This window comes from Chiloscyllium plagiosum, unplaced genomic scaffold (genome assembly GCF_037043375.1).
Source record: "Chiloscyllium plagiosum isolate Xiang-an unplaced genomic scaffold, Cpla_swu_hap1 HiC_scaffold_6, whole genome shotgun sequence".
NCBI classification, from domain to species: domain Eukaryota; kingdom Metazoa; phylum Chordata; class Chondrichthyes; order Orectolobiformes; family Hemiscylliidae; genus Chiloscyllium; species Chiloscyllium plagiosum.
The window spans coordinates 106,707,693-106,723,526 of NW_028270144.1; the positions used below are offsets into that span (position 1 = coordinate 106,707,693).

At 41.5% G+C, this 15,834-nt stretch overlaps 1 protein-coding gene across 3 annotated transcripts in view; it reads left to right on the forward strand.

Annotated features, from left to right (window-relative positions):
• relt (RELT TNF receptor) overlaps positions 1–15,834 on the forward strand; it is a 70,393-nt gene that overhangs the window by 12,792 nt on the left and 41,767 nt on the right. For all 3 annotated transcript variants that reach the window (XM_043692180.2, XM_043692183.2, XM_043692182.2), the window contains exons 3-4: positions 5,567–5,677; positions 7,406–7,584. In XM_043692180.2, coding sequence (XP_043548115.2) covers positions 5,567–5,677; positions 7,406–7,584 — 290 coding nt within the window. The remainder of the gene's footprint in view (positions 1–5,566; positions 5,678–7,405; positions 7,585–15,834) is intronic.

Genomic DNA, 15,834 nt, shown 5'->3' on the forward strand with positions numbered 1-15,834 from the left:
CTTGCCTGCAGCGTATGAGGGAGACAACATTGACCAAGTCACATGAGTATCTGTTGCATATGTAGTGGGTGTTGTTCCCAAGTGTGATGGTAGTATTCATGTCAATGATCTGGCATGTCTTACAGAGGTTGTCATGGCAGGGTCATGTGGTGTTGTTGTCGATGTTGGCCTGTAGGCTGGGTAGTTTTCTGTGAACAATGGTCTGTTTAAGGTTTGACAGTTGTTTGAAGGCAAGAAGTGGTGGTGTCGGGATGGTCTTGGCAAGATGTTTTTCGTCATCGATGACGTGTTGCAGGCTGTAAAGAATGTGGGGTAGTTTCTCCTCTCTGGGGAAGTACTGGACAATGAAGGGAATTCTATCAGTCATATCCTGAGGTAAAAACAATGACTGCAGATGCTGGAAACCAGATTCTGGATTAGTGGTGCTGGAAGAGCACAGCAGTTCAGGCAGCATCAACAGCTGAGGAGCAGTAAAATCGACGTTTCGGGCAAAAGCCCTTCATCAGGAATACAGGCAGAGAGCCTGAAGCATGGAGAGATAAGTGAGAGGAGGGTGGGGGTGGGGAGAAAGTAGCATAGAGTACAATAGGTGAGTGAGGGAGGGGATGAAGGTGATAGGTCGGGGGGGGGGGAGGGTGGATTGGGAAGGGGAAATTAGGAAACTGTTGAAGTCCACATTGAAGGCCTGGGGTTGAAGTGTTCCGAGGCGGAAGATGAGGCGTTCTTCCTCCAGGCGTCTGGTGGTGAGGGAGCGGCGGTGAAGGAGGCCCATGACGCCTACCCTCATCTCACTTATCTCTCCACACTTCAGGCTCTGCCTGTATTCCTGATGAAGGACTTTTGCCCGAAACGCCGGTCATATCCTGTCTCTGTCTCTTGAGGAGGACATTGCAGTTTTTTGATGTGGCTCATCAAACTGGCAATCAATGAGTTGAGCACTGTATCCTGTTCTTATGAGGGCATCTTTCAGCATCTTTAGGTATCCGTCATGTTCCTCCTCATCGGAGCAGATCCTGTGTATGCCCTGGGCTTGTCTATAGGGGATGGCTTCTTTAAGGGTGGAATCTAGAAAAGTGCGGCATCGTGAAGTGATCCGTGGGCTTCCGGTAGAGTGAGGTACTGAGGTGTCCATCCTTGATGGAGATGTATGTGTCCAAGAATGAGACTGATTCTGAAGAGTAGTTCTGTACTCACAAAGACAGCCTCAACTGTGATCTTGGCTTCATAGCACGCTACATGTGACCCCACCACGCTGTTCTATAAAATCTTCCTTACTGCCCTGTTTTGACACCATCACCTTGATAATTTATGATTTCTTTACCTTAATTAGTTTATGCAGTTTTGGATTACTTGTTACTTTGGTTAGTCCCTTGGCATGCGACTCTTACACCTGGCATGGTATTCCAGTCATTGGGTTTTCTCCAGCACCACCTTATTTTAAATTTTTTGTAATTATCTCTCTGCCTCAGTTAAGCAGATTATAGGAGGAGCAGTACCGCTCCTCAGATGCTGCCTGAACTGCTGTGCTCTTCCAGCACCACTAATCCAGAATCTAGTTTCCAGTATCTGCAGTCATTGTTTTTACCTAAGCAGATTATAGGTCATCCTTTCACTTACTATTCAGCTGTTGACACTTTACTTACACTGTCTAGCACTCTTGATCACCTGCAGAGACTTATTATTTGGTAGGTCGACACTCCACTCACACCATCTGCATGATCTTTTGATCTCTCTGATTGTAAAGTCTATGCCTGGCTGTTAGCTTCACTTCAGCTGACGAAGGAGCAGTGTTCCAAAAGGTTGTGATTTTAAAATAAACACGTTGGACTATAACCTGGTGTCATATGACATTTGCTGGAAATGTGTTGCTGGAAAAGCGCAGCAGGTCAGGCAGCATCCAGGGAACAGGAGAATCGATGTTTTGGGCATAAGCCCTTCTTCAGGAAGGGCTTATGCCCGAAACGTCGATTCTCCTGTTCCCTGGATGCTGCCTGACCTGCTGCGCTTTTCCAGCAACACATTTCCAGCTCTGATCTCCAGCATCTGCAGACCTCACTTTTTCCCATCATATGACATTCGACCTTACCATTCCATCCATAGACTTCTCGGGTGTGTGAAGTGCTTCCATACTTAGAGAAAAATGGTTTAAAATCTTCTCTTTATTTTGGTTATACTTCCAATGGAAGAAATTGTGTTTTGCAGTATGAGACATAATTATGGGAAGATGACATTGTTTTAGAAATGCACAGACATTTTGCAAGTAAAGGAAGCTCGAAAGAATCCCTTTGTCATCGAGGTTACATTTGGCTTGGGTTGCATGCCAGATCTGTAATGAACTCAAATGAATTCTAAACCCTGTTGTCACCTTGTTGAATTTACAATATACCTTATGTGTAGTAAACCAACTTCTGGCATTTGTGCAAAAGATGACACTGAGGCAAAGAGCAGAGGGTAGGATTAACAGTGGTCAAAAGCTGATCAGATAAGTAGGCTTCAGATAGCATCAGAGGAGAGAGAGTTAGATTGATTAAGAATGTCAGAGACCTGTAGTCACTGTTGCTAATGGCAGTGTAAAGGAGTTTTTGAGTTCACAAGAGGTCAGCACTCGAGAAACATTGTGTTCTCAGGGAAGATTTTGGGGGCTCTGTAATGTTGAAGGAGTTTCTGGATTTATGGAAGGGAGACAATAGAGGGATTTGAACACCTAGGGAAGAATTGTAAGCTTTGGGCATTGCTGAACTAGGGGATTGTGGAGGACATTGGGCATTGAGAGAATGGGACTTGATGCAAGTCAGAATACAGGTAACAAGAGTTTTGGATGAGCAAACAGTTATTCGTTCAGCAGTCTTGCTGAAAGTACAATAGAGGAACAGCTTGGATTCAGAGACAGTGAAAGTTGGATTGTTGCCTTTTAACCTGACCAAAGTTCGATGGGGAAGGAGATCCAGGGTGAAATTTTCATTTTTGCTTTGCACTATTAATTTTGCTTCATGAACACAGGAGTATTAATTTAAAAAAGGCTTCATTTCCAATTTCAGACTTGAGGTAGAAACGCTAACTGTTGATTATTTACAAGTCTGCTACCCTGAATGCATCAATAATGCATCTCTATATTCACAACCATATTTTCCTTAAAATTATCAACTGGATAAATGTAAATAAATTGTATGCACATGTCAAATAGCTGCTATGATGTTTTGTGAGGGACATTTTAAGAAAAGCCATTATAACCATGGACCAGTGAATTCCAGAAAATTATTTAGTTAGGCCTGTTCTACTTGGATATGAGGTATAGTGTTTCTGATACCCTACACCATGCCCAGGCAGGAGGAGAGGTTGAGAAGGAGAGATCTCCATGATAACCTCAGCTGATGCAGGAACTGAACCATACTGCTGGTGGTAACTCTGCACTGCAAACCAGCTGTCCCGCCAACTGAGCGCTAGGAACAATGAAAAAAGTCTAATAGAGAAAATAGATCACTCCTTTAGTGGACTTCACAGTAATAATAAGTCAGAAACATAGTTTAATCAGCATCGTTGTATTCAAATTATTTGGGCAGTTATTTATTGAAACTCTGCTGAGGAACCTGTGTTTATTAAGTGAGTAACTGATGCAATGAATTGTTTATTGCATTAAATTCTTCCATTATGAGGCAACATTCAAAGGATAGGATAACACCAGCCAAAGCAGGAGTGGAGTAATCACACAGATTTGTTGCAATCCCCTTCACATTTCTTGCAGTTGCTTTATTCCAATGAGGCGGAAGCAACAACAGTTGTCATGATAAAAGTAGAGTTGTACAAAGGTTATGTTCCTGGACCTGAGCCCATCTGGAAGGGATGTTATGAATATCATAAGCATAGACAAAATTGAAGCTGTCAATTTTCTATTCCATTTGCAATATGCAAATGATTGGCTGATAAACGTATTTTTTGTAAAAGGGATGTACTCCAGCATTTCTGGTTTTCTGAAAATTGGGTGAAAGTGGACTTGAGCTATTTGCCTGGTTGTTTACTGGACAGTCTGGCTACAGATGGTTTGTCCAGTATTTGATATCCAATTTGAATCAGATATTGTCCAGCATTTTTGACTTGAGAGTTTCTGCCCATTCTTCCTTTGCCTACTTCCTTCCAAACCATACTAACATTTACATTCTTGATCTATCCTGATAATATCCTGATAACACGCTGGATATATTCAAACTTTATTGTGCTTCATAACTAATAATTGCATAAAACTTCTCATATAACCTACTTTACCCTAGTGTGTGGCTGAATAGTTGCTTCCATACTCGCAAATGTTAGTCTCTGGCCATAGTCATTATTTGTTCATTCACAACCAAGGCTGGAAGAGTCCACTGTAGCTTCAGACCCACTACTCCATGGGTCACAACATAACATCGGTATATTTTTTTCCAGTTATCAAGATGACCAATTAAATACCTCATCTATATCCCCTTTAGACATCAAGATCCATCAACCAGATATTTTTAAATAAACACAATCCTTGCTTTAGTACTAAAACAAAACTGAATTAACATGCAATAATTGATTAATGTATTCAGTCAGTAACACAGCAGTATGAATGTTTATCCTCCAAGACATCTCCAAAACAGTCTCTCCCTCTTTCGCTCTCTATTTTTCTCTCCCCTCCTCACTCTCTCCAGAAGAATAAGGAAAAAGTGGACTTCTCTGCAAAAATTGGTTTTCTGGAAAGGAAACATGTTTTGGCCAATTGGTTATGTTTGAATGCAAAAAGGACAAGGCATGGAACATTCCAGAGTCTATTGCTTCGATGTCTTGCTGACGTGGTCAAGTCAGCAATTGTGCACTGTTGTCTCTGGATCTAGGAAATACAGCTTACTCAGGATATGCAATCTTGAAATGTTCTTTCAATCACTTTTGTAAAGGAAGAACCAGATTTCATCCCGAACTGAAGTAGAGGGTTTTCTTTTCAGAAATGGGAGAGATCAGATGGGGAGCTTGTTCTGAGCAGGATTCCCTCCAACTTGCTCAACTAGATGAAATAATAACCTCTCCAAGGCAGTCACTATTGATGACAGCCCCGGGAGGGTCTGCAATAAGACAGATAGTTATCAACAGTGATGCAATTTCTAGAAAGCCTTGTTAAAAATACCCGCTAATGCCCACAATGAGCTTTCAATGATTCTTTTTTAAAAACTCACGAGATATATTCACAAAACTGGAAATACATTCCATTTATGGTTGATACAACACTTCATTGGTTCATGCTCCAGCTTAGATTTTCCAATTGACATAGTTTTAACAATTGGAGAGATCACATTTAAAATAATTGGATTCCCAGGGGTTGAACAGATGATAGTTAGAAATGCTAAATCTTATTCTGTCTCTATATTGGGAAACGAGAGGAGAGAGAGAAAATTCATATTTCTGCACATGAAGGGTTAATGAAACAATAGTCAGCTGCTTGGCAGAAGATGACAATATAATTCCATAGCCAACTTGCTGAGCCATTCTGTAAGTGCTGCTAGGGATAAGTAGATTGAGTGATTGTGTCACTAATATTGTGCCTGTACTCTCATAGCTGCTGAACTGGAAAAGTGCAGTGATGCTCGAGTGCAGCGAACAGGAATTTGAAGACAATGGTCAATGTGTCCCCTGTCTTCACTGTCCTCCAGGACATGAGCCTGACCAGGTAAAATGAATACAATCTTTCTTCCGTGCCTGTAACATTTAGATCAATTTGAAGACTTTGAATTACCTATGCTTTATTTAAACCATGTCAGCCAGGACTCTATTGTTCGCACTCGCGCCTCAACATTGGAAGGTTGTACATTCAAGTCCATCCCAGGAGGCTTCCTTTTTGAATGGAATGTTACACTGAGGCTCTCTCTGCTCTGAAAAGGGACTCCATGCCTCTATTTTGAAGTTGTGCAAGGGAGATCTCCCAGGCATTCTACCAATATTTCTGTCTCAGTTAACATCACCAAAAGCAAATTATCTGGTCACCATTACAGTTCAGTTTGACAGAATTGTCTGTTGTCCTTCAAAAACCCTTCATTGGCTGTAGAGTGCTTTGAGACATTTGGTGGCAGTGAAAAGCGCAAGATGAATGCAACCTCTTTTTTTCTTTCTACAGTGTATGTCTTTACAATGCCAGTAATAGCTGACCATAAAATCTTTGGGAATTAAAGGTGTCAATTTTAGTGTGAGTGCAACAGAAGTCAGTCTTGTTGGGTAAAATGCAGTGGTTTAGTTACTGATCCTTAGGTCATCAACAGTCCATCCATATTTCTGAGCAGGCCACATAGATAACCACCCAAATCTGGTCGGGTCCTCATTTGCCTGCATGGGTAGAATTTAATGGCTGCCAGCTGAGGGAGCCCTGTTGGGATTAAATCCAAAACTGGGAGGTTGCTGGCATTTATAACTCCACAGAGGCAATTCCCCACCTGATTGGTAAAGGGTGGGCTTCTCGATTTTGAATGCTACCGGGAGTAGTGGCTTCTGCTGTGGGGTCTAGTCGAGCAATCATCGCTACAGTCCAAGGACAGGTGAATGGGTTGGGATTTCCAGAGACAGTTGGAGGCCACAATGAGGGCAGGGTAGAAGAGAGAGCTTTTTGTCTCCAAGGGCAGAGGGGTACCTTCCTGAGGGTCTTTTATTTTCTCCAGTGCATCCACCATTGGTCATTGGACTTGGATTGCTTGAGAAGGAGCTGCCTTCTTTAATCACTGCATTCCTTGCCATTCACGTGCATGCACAGAGCTGTTAGAGAGGGAGTTCCAGGAGTATTACCCAGTGACTTTGAAGGAAAGGCAATACATTTCCAAGTCAGGACAGTTGAGTGACCTAAAGGGGAATTTGCAGATGGTGGTGTTCCCATGTACCTTCTACCTTTGTCCTTTTCAGATGGTAATAGTCATGTGTTTATAAGGTGCTGTTGAAGGAGTCTTGCTGAGTTGCTGCAGTGTATCTTATAAATGTTACATACCACTGCTGTTGCTGGTGGAGAGTGTGAATGTTGTAGTGTTAGGTGGGCTGTTTGCACTTAGCTGCACCAGTCCAGGAAAGTGGAGAGTATTCTATCACACTCCTGACTTGTGCCTTGTAGATGATGGACATGCTTTAGGGAGTCAAGGAGGTAAGTTACTCACTACAGGATTCCTAACCTCTGACCTGTTGTAATCATAGTATTTATATGGCTAGTCTAGTTCAGTTTCTGGTCAATGGTAGCCCTCAAGATGTTGATAGTAATTACTGAAAATACAGTAAAGGTTTAATTGGCCCTTTAATTTATAATCATCATTATCAAACCTTCATCTTACTGATGTTATTGTGAGCAAAGGCAGCTGCGTTTGGACTGTTTATTAGGGAAGGATAACTACTTTTTACTGTAATAAATGTAATCTCTGTTCTTTAGGAATGTGGTTACGGAAAAGGCATCAAAATGAGCTGTAGAAGCTGTTTGCCGTTCACCTTTTCAATGACCTATGGCTCTGGGTCTTGCAAGCCTCACACAGACTGTGCCAATTTGAAGAGGAGTTATGTCCATCTGGGGACAGCAACTGAAGATGCTTTGTGTGGGCACTGTTTGCCAGGGTAATTACTTCTCGACAATTGTACAGCATGCCTAACTGTTCAGAGATGTGGGTTTAGAGCTTAAAAATGTGTTGCTGGAAAAGCGCAGCAGGTCAGGCAGCATCAAAGGAACATGAGAATTGACGTTTCGGGCATAAGCCCTTCTTCAGGAATGAGAACAGTGTGCCAAGCAGGCTAAGATAAAAGATATCTTAGCCTGCTTGGCACACCCTCCTCATTCCTGAAGAAAGGCTTATGCCCGAAACGTCAATTCTCCTGTTCCTTTGATGCTGCCTGACCTGCTGCGTTTTTCCAGCAACACATTTTTAAGCTCTGATCTCCAGCATCTGTAGTCCTCACTTTCTCCAAGATGTGGGTTTAGGGTCATTTAGGGTCACAAACTCTGAGACAGCAATAGCCACTGGAGCCTTGACAAAATTCAACCACTAGGTGATGTGTGTGTGCGTGTGTGTGTGTGTGTGTGTGTTCCTTTGTTTTTGTCCAGGTATGATGATGTCTCTAAATTGATTTTCAATAGTTTTCTTTTCCACTGACAACCATGTCAAATAAGCTTGACTCTGAACCATGATTACCAGCAATCCTCCAACCTGACCTCCCCTGGCCCTGCGCCCATCCAGAACATTCTATTTCACCTGAAGTTAAAGGAGACATTTTAAATATAACCACCTTGTGTAGACCTGCATTCCCAACAAATGCCTAAATAGTTAACAGCTGAACCATGCTACTTAAAATCAAGTGAAGGTTTATGTATAGTGACTGGGCCAGTTCCTCCTGCATTCTACTGTACACTATTATGTTTAAAATGGGATCAAATGTTATGTTTATTATTGGGGATTATGTATGTGTTTGTTTTCTGTCGCATCAATTGCAATGTTACCAGTTGAGTTTCGAGGATTCTTATATCTGTGGACAAATTATTGAGATGTGCTCACTTTTAAATGAGCTTGAAATTTCCACTGAAGTTGAAAAAAAATAGACAAATGAGATGGGCTTTCAACATTCCATGGTATTCAGTGTGTGTACTGAAAATGACAAGAGTCCAGCAATATTTTTGTGACCTCACAGAGTGAAACTCTTCAATATTAATAAACCAAAATCTCAAACATGGAAAACCAAGCCATGGATCTAATTGTGAGCTAGCATAGTCATCTATGGTTAAAGATCATTGCTGGCTTCAGATGTCACTGCACTAATAGCGTCATCTTGACTATTTCACAAACACCATGCAATATAATTGGGTTCAGCATAGAGGTATTCCATTAAAAAGCTAACAGCTAGATATCCTTTATCAATATACTATAATTAGCCTCAGAATCTGTAGTTTGCAATCTGAAGGTTGCTGCCATTAGCTTTATACGGATATCAAACTATAATGGTTTAAAAATTACAACAGTAATTCTTTACCATTTAAATGTGTTGGCACATTTCGGAAAAGGAAAACAAAAGAATCAGACATTGGCCTTGTATGATTTCTGCACTGTCAGTTTATAGGTCAGATAAAAAGTGCTTTTCAACGTGAAGGGAAACATTAATGAATGGTGAGGAGACCAAAAATCTTTACAAGACTTTCAGTCCACAGAATAAATTACATGGCATATTAATCTTATCCTAAAATAATATTAAAATAAGAACTAGGTTTCTCGAAACTGAGCTGAATTTTAAATCTCTGAATCAGATTCACAGGAAATACCCTGTAAATTCAGCTACTGAGTGAAGTGAGATCATTACTCATCACTGATACCTTAATCTACACCTTTCCATTACATCGAATGGCTTATTAATTGGGTATTAGGAATACCTTCAAAAATATCCAGAAGTGTACATTATGTATCGGAGCCATCACGGTTTTGTAACATTCTGTGCTCAGAGTCCTTGGTACATGTTGATTGTTGATGAAGGCATGAGGAAGGCTACAGTAGAAGTGTCATAATGTTACTGCATTAATAATCCTGAGGTGTGTGTTTAAATCCCAACATAATAGCTAAGCAGTTTAAATTCAACTGATTACCTATGGATTAAAAAACTGGTATTAGTCATGGTAACTCTAAGACTAGTGAATTGTTGTAAAAGTCCACTGGTTTAACTCATGTCCTTTATGAATTCTGCCATTCTTACTCACTCTGGACCATGCAACTCCAGGCCCTAGACAATGTGAACTGATCCTGAACTGCCTTTGAAATGGATGAGTAAAGCGGTCAGTAGTGTCCAGGAAGTTAGAGCAACACTGCCTTCTCAAAGACAATTAGGAATGAGCAATAAATGTTGCCCTTGCCTATAATGCTCAGATCCCATGAATGAATATAAGAAATTAGCTTTGGGTAGCTATAGCCAGGACTTCATGCGTTTTGGGTAACTGCAGACTTTTGCAAGGATGACCAGTGAAAAAAGCAGGATTGAAGTATATGTTCTCCCTTTACCATGGAAATGAAAACTATTTTACTTTAATTTGATCTCTAAGGTTTTATTGTGTGAGGAACATTGGCTTTATAACATTTCATTTCTGGTTATCCTGTCTGAGCATTGAATGCTATAAAATCAGAGAAAGAATGCATCAGAAACTGAAATTCTCTCCACTCCTGCCCTAACAAGCTATTTAAATTCCAAACACAAAGAAGGTATCTTTACAGGTGTGTAGGTATTTCCATTTACCACAAAAAGCAGAGCTTCCTCCTTAACTGATGGTGTGTCAGTAGATCCAGAGGAATGCAGTGAGGCTGTCCTTTTATAAAAGCTGCCTATGTTGAACATGCAGAGATGGATTGATGTCCTTCTGTCTGGCTTGCATGCAAAGCCAACTCTCAAATGTGAAGTGTTAGGATACTGGTGTTTTTCAGATTGTTGGGTTTGCATTCAGTTAATAGTTGTATGCCATGAATGATATATTACAAAATCATAAACTGATTAAGCATAACGACGGCCATTTGACTGAAGTTAAAAATCACACAACACCAGGTTATAGTCCAACAAGTTTATTTGGAAGCACACTAGCTTTCGGAGTGATGCTCCTTTATCAGGTGATACCACCTGATGAAGGAGCGTCGCTCCGAAAGTTAGTGTGCTTCCAATTAAACCTGTTGGACTATAACCTGGTGTTCAAATCATTTGACTGAAGTAATTCTTCCTCTGAGATTTTAATACCACCCTATTGCAGCCTCAAGTTGTATCTTAAATGGTTCCAGGAGTTTTGTTGTCACTGATTTATCTGAAAGGATAGAGCACATACGTATAATTGCCTTTCTGTAAATAAGAATTTTATGCTGTCAGTTTGAGAATTACTGTTTGCCAATTCAAAATCATGTATTTAAGAAAGGTGGTAAGGAAAAGCCAGGGATCTATAGACCAGTCAGCCTGACATCGGTGGTGGGCAAGTTGTTGGAGGGAATCCTGAGGGACAGGATTACATGTATTTGGAAAGGCAAGGACTGGTTAGGGATAGTCATTATGACTTTGTGTGTGGAAAATCATGTCTCATGATCTTGATGGAGTTTTTTGAGGAGTAACAAAGAGGATTGATGAGGGCAGAATGTTGGACTTGATCCATATGAACTTCAGTAAGGCGTTCAACAAGGTTCCTCATGGCAGACTGGTTAGCAATGTTAGACCACACAGAATACAGTAAGAACTATTAGTTTGGATACAGAACTGGCTCAAATGTAGAAGACAGAGGGGGTGGTGGAAGGTTGCTTTTCAGACTGGAGGCCTCTGATCAGCGGTGTGCCACAAGGATCAGTGCTGGGTCCATTGCTTTTCGTCAATTATATAAATAATTTGGATATGAAATAGGAGGTATGGTTAGTAAGTTTGCAAATGACACTAAAATTGGAGGTGTAGTGGACAGCGAAGAAGGTTACCACAGAGTACAATGGGCCAATGGGCCAAGGAGTGGCAGATAGAGTTTAATTTAGATAAATGTGAGGCCCTGCATTTTGTAAAGGCAAATCAGGGCAGGATTTGTATACTTAATGGCGAGGTCCTGAGAAGTGCTGCTGAACAAAGATACCTTGGAGTGTTGGAACATAGATCCTTGAAAGTGGAGTTGCAGGTAGATAGGCTAGTGAAGAAGGTAGTTGGTATGCTTGCTTTTATTGGTCAGAATATTAAGTATAGGAGTTGGGAAGTCATGTTGCAGTTGGGCAGGATATTGGTTAGGCACTTTTGGAATACTACATGCAATTCTGGTCTTCTTCCTATAGGAAGTATGTTGCAAAACTTGAAATGGTTCAGAAATGATTTTGAAGGATGTTGCCAGGGTTGGAAGACCCATAGGAAGAGGCTGAATAGACTGGGGCTATTTTCCCTGGAGCCTCAAAGGCTGAGGTTTGACCTTGAGAGGCATGGACAGAGTAAATTCTGGAAAGGGTGAAAATAGATAAGAATTCTGGAAAGGGTGAAAATAGATAAGTCCCCTGGGCCTGATGGCATTTATCCTAGGATTCTCTGGGAAGCAAGGGAGGAGATTTCAGAGCCATTGGCCTTGGTTTTTATGTCCTCGTTGTCTACAGGAGTAGTGCCAGAAGATTGGAGGCTAGCAAATGTGGTTCCCTTGTTCAAGAAGGGGAGTAGGGATAACCCTAGTAACTATAGGCCGGTGAGTCTCACTTCTGTTGTGGGCAAAATCTTAGAGAGAATTGTAAAGGATAGGATTTATGAACATCTGGATAGGAATAATGTGATCAAGGATAGTCAGCATGGTTTTGTGAAGGGCAGGTCGTGCCTCACAAACCTTATTGAATTCTTTGAGAAGGTGACTAAGGAGGTGGACGAGGGGAAAGCGGTAGATGTGGTGTATATGGATTTTAGTAAGGCGTTTGATAAGGTTCCCCATGGTAGACTACTGCAAAAAATACGGAGGTATGGCATTGAGGGTGAGTTGGAGGTTTGGATTAGGAGTTGGCTGGCTGGAAGAAGACAGAAGGTAGTAGTTGATGGCAAAGGTTCATCTTGGAGTGCCGTCACTAGTGGTGTTCCGCAAGGATCTGTTTTGGGACCATTGCTGTTTGTCATTTTTATAAATGACCTGGAGGAGGGGTTAGAAGGTTGGGTGAGCAAGTTTGCGGATGATACGAAAGTCGGAGGAGTTGTAGACAGTGAGGAAGGATATGGCAGGTTACAGCGGGATATAGATAAGCTGCAGAACTGGGCAGAAAGGTGGCAAGTGGAGTTCAATGTAGCTAAGTGTGAGGTGATTCACTTTGGTAAGAGTAATAAAAAGATGGGGTACTGGGCTAATGGTCGGATACTTGGTAGTGTGGATGAGCAGAGGGATCTTGGTGTCCATGTACACAGATCTTTGAAAGTTGCCACCCAGGTAAATAGTGCGGTGAAGAAGGCATATGGCGTACTGGCTTTTATTGGTAGAGGAATTGAGTTCCGGAGTACCTGAGGTCATGTTGCAGTTGTATAAGACTCTGGTGCGGCCGCATCTGGAGTATTGTGTGCAGTTTTGGTCGCCATATTATAGGAAGGATGTGGAGGCACTGGAACGGGTGCAGAGGAGGTTTACCAGGATGTTGCCTGGTATGGTAGAAAGATCGTATGTGGAAAGGCTGAGGCACTTGGGGTTGTTTTCATTGGAGAAAAGAAGGTTTAGGGGTGACTTGATAGAGGTGTACAAGATGATTAGGGGTTTAGATAGGGTCAACAGTGAGAATCTTTTTCCACGTATGGAGTCAGCTATTACAAGGGGGCATAGCTTTAAATTAAGGGGGGGTAGGTATAGGACAGATATTAGGGGTAGGTTCTTTACTCAGCGAGTCATGAGTTCATGGAATGCCATGCCAGTAGCAGTGGTAGACTCTCCCTCATTATTGGCATTTAAGCGGGCATTGGATAGGCATATGGAGGATAGTGGGCTAGTGTAGGTTAGGTGGGCTTGGATCGGCGCAACATCGAGAGCCGAAGGGCCTGTACTGCGCTGTATTCTTCTATGTTCTATGTTCTAAATAGACAAAGTTCTTTCCCCAGGTGGGGGATCCCAAAACTGGAGGGCAAAGGTTTAAGGTGTGAGGGGTAAAATTTAAAAGGGACCTAAGGAGTAACGTTTTCCCGCAGAGGTTGGTGCATGTATGGAATGTGCTGCCAGAGGTACAATTACAATATTTAAAAGGCATCTGGGTGGGTATGTGAATAGGAATGGTTTAGAGGGATATGGGCCAAATGCTGGCAGATGGGACTAGATTTATTTAGGATACCTGGTCAGCATGAACAAGTTGGACTGAAGGATCTGTTTCCATGCTGTATATTTCTATGACTCTAATTCCATTTCAGTTTAATTTAACAGAAAATTACATGTTAGCTGCTTCTAAATCATTTGTTTATCTCCTACAAGAGTACACACACACAGACCCATCACTGTCAGTCACCGCTGTCAAGCTTTAAGTACTCAAGTATCTCAAGCTTTCATAACTCCGACCTCAGACTGGTGATCAACCTTGTAGCCCTTTAATATTGTAATTCCAGTGTTTGAATATTTCTATTATTGACTGGATGCCGTATTCAAATTGTGGTCTAATCAGAGTACTATAATGTTTGATCATTACCTCCTCTGACTCTCATCCTATTTCTTTTGTAAGGTATTTTCATATTCCATTGGCTTTTATTGCTGCTCTGCATTGCTTGATCATATTTAGTACAAATTCACTAAGCTCCATATCTCTCTGTTTCATCAATTGTTACTTGTTTTACTTTATATATGTTGCAAATTTGCCAACTTCAAATTTTGTCTATCCCTTCCCATATTTTGTCCAATCAGATGACTCCCCTTGTTTGGTAACTAGTGGCCATTCAGTTACAATCAAGTGATATAGCCTTGGCCAATTCCATTTTCCTCACCTAGGACTTAATTAACCTCTATAAATGCTGCCTTGCAATGGCTATAATTTCTACTGTCTCTTACTTCATTTGTCCGAAACTAATCTAAAGCAATTCTTTGATTTCGATACCTGCTCCTTTTTTCCCCGTCTCAGATGGGGAGCTTCTTATCTCAGAAGTGACTTTGATGGTGAGGGTTATATCAGAAGTTTCTTCATTCTAGCCTGAATCCTCCAGCAACTTTTTAAATTCTCACAAACTCACTATAGAGGCTATATTTTGCTCCTTGGCCCAGCCAGGTCTCCTCCAAAACTGCTTAAAAGAATCCCATCTCTTGTGTTTTTCTAAGCTACCATTGATTATCATGAAGCAAAAACAAACTGATGGCCCTCACTGAATACACTGACAGTGGTAAACCCAGCACTGTACTAACAACCATGGGGCAGCATGGTGGCTCAGTGGTTCGCACTGCTGCCTCACAGTGCCAGGGACCCGGGTTCAATTTCAGCCTTGGGTGACTGTCTGTGTGGAATTTGCACATTCCCCCTGTGTCTGCGTGGGGTTCTTCCAGCTGCTCCAGTTTCCTCCCACAATCCAAAGATCTGCAGGTTAGGTGAATTGGCCATTCTAAATTGCCCATAGTGTTCAGGGATGTGTAATCTAAGTGCATTAGTCAGGGGTAAATATAAGGTAGGGAATGGGTCTGGGTGAGTTAGTCTTCGCAGGGTTGGTGTGGACTTGTTGGACGGAAGGGCCTGTTTCCACACTGTAGGAATTCTAATTCTAAATCTTCCAGTTACATACCAGGGTGCCTTGCTCTTTGACTCATACTAGATTAGGTCATTCTTCTGAAAGAATTCTATGACCTAATTATTTTTAAAGCCCTTTATGGAAGTAACCAACACCTATATGCCACTATTTTGAAATATGCATAGATCACACACATTTTAACATAGAAATTCAAGGTGCATTAGGAGACTGCAACCCCAAACTTGTTTTCTTTCTCTCAAAGCCCTTCTCAATGGCAATGTGAAATGCATGGCCCTTGCAACCAGACTGGTAATTCTATCTTCTGTACCCCCAACTCCCTTCTAACTTGGAACTAAACTTGATTTAAATATAACAACTTACAAAATCAAACATTCCCACCACCTCCTTACAAGACTCAAAGACTAACCAAATATTGTAGCTTTTGTTTTTGTAATCAGCCATTTAAAAAAAATCATCCTGTTCAGGTGTGTTATTACACCTCTCTGGAACAGGTGGGTCTTGAACCCAGGCTTCCTAGCACAGAGGTAGGGACACTATCATGGCAGAACAAAGATCCTCTGTTCATGCCATTATCCATAGGCATGAATACCATGCACTTTCTTACCATTAAGTCAATCTGAATTGCCCTGCCTGCATCCACTGAGCTTCTTCTCTCTCTCTTTCTACAGA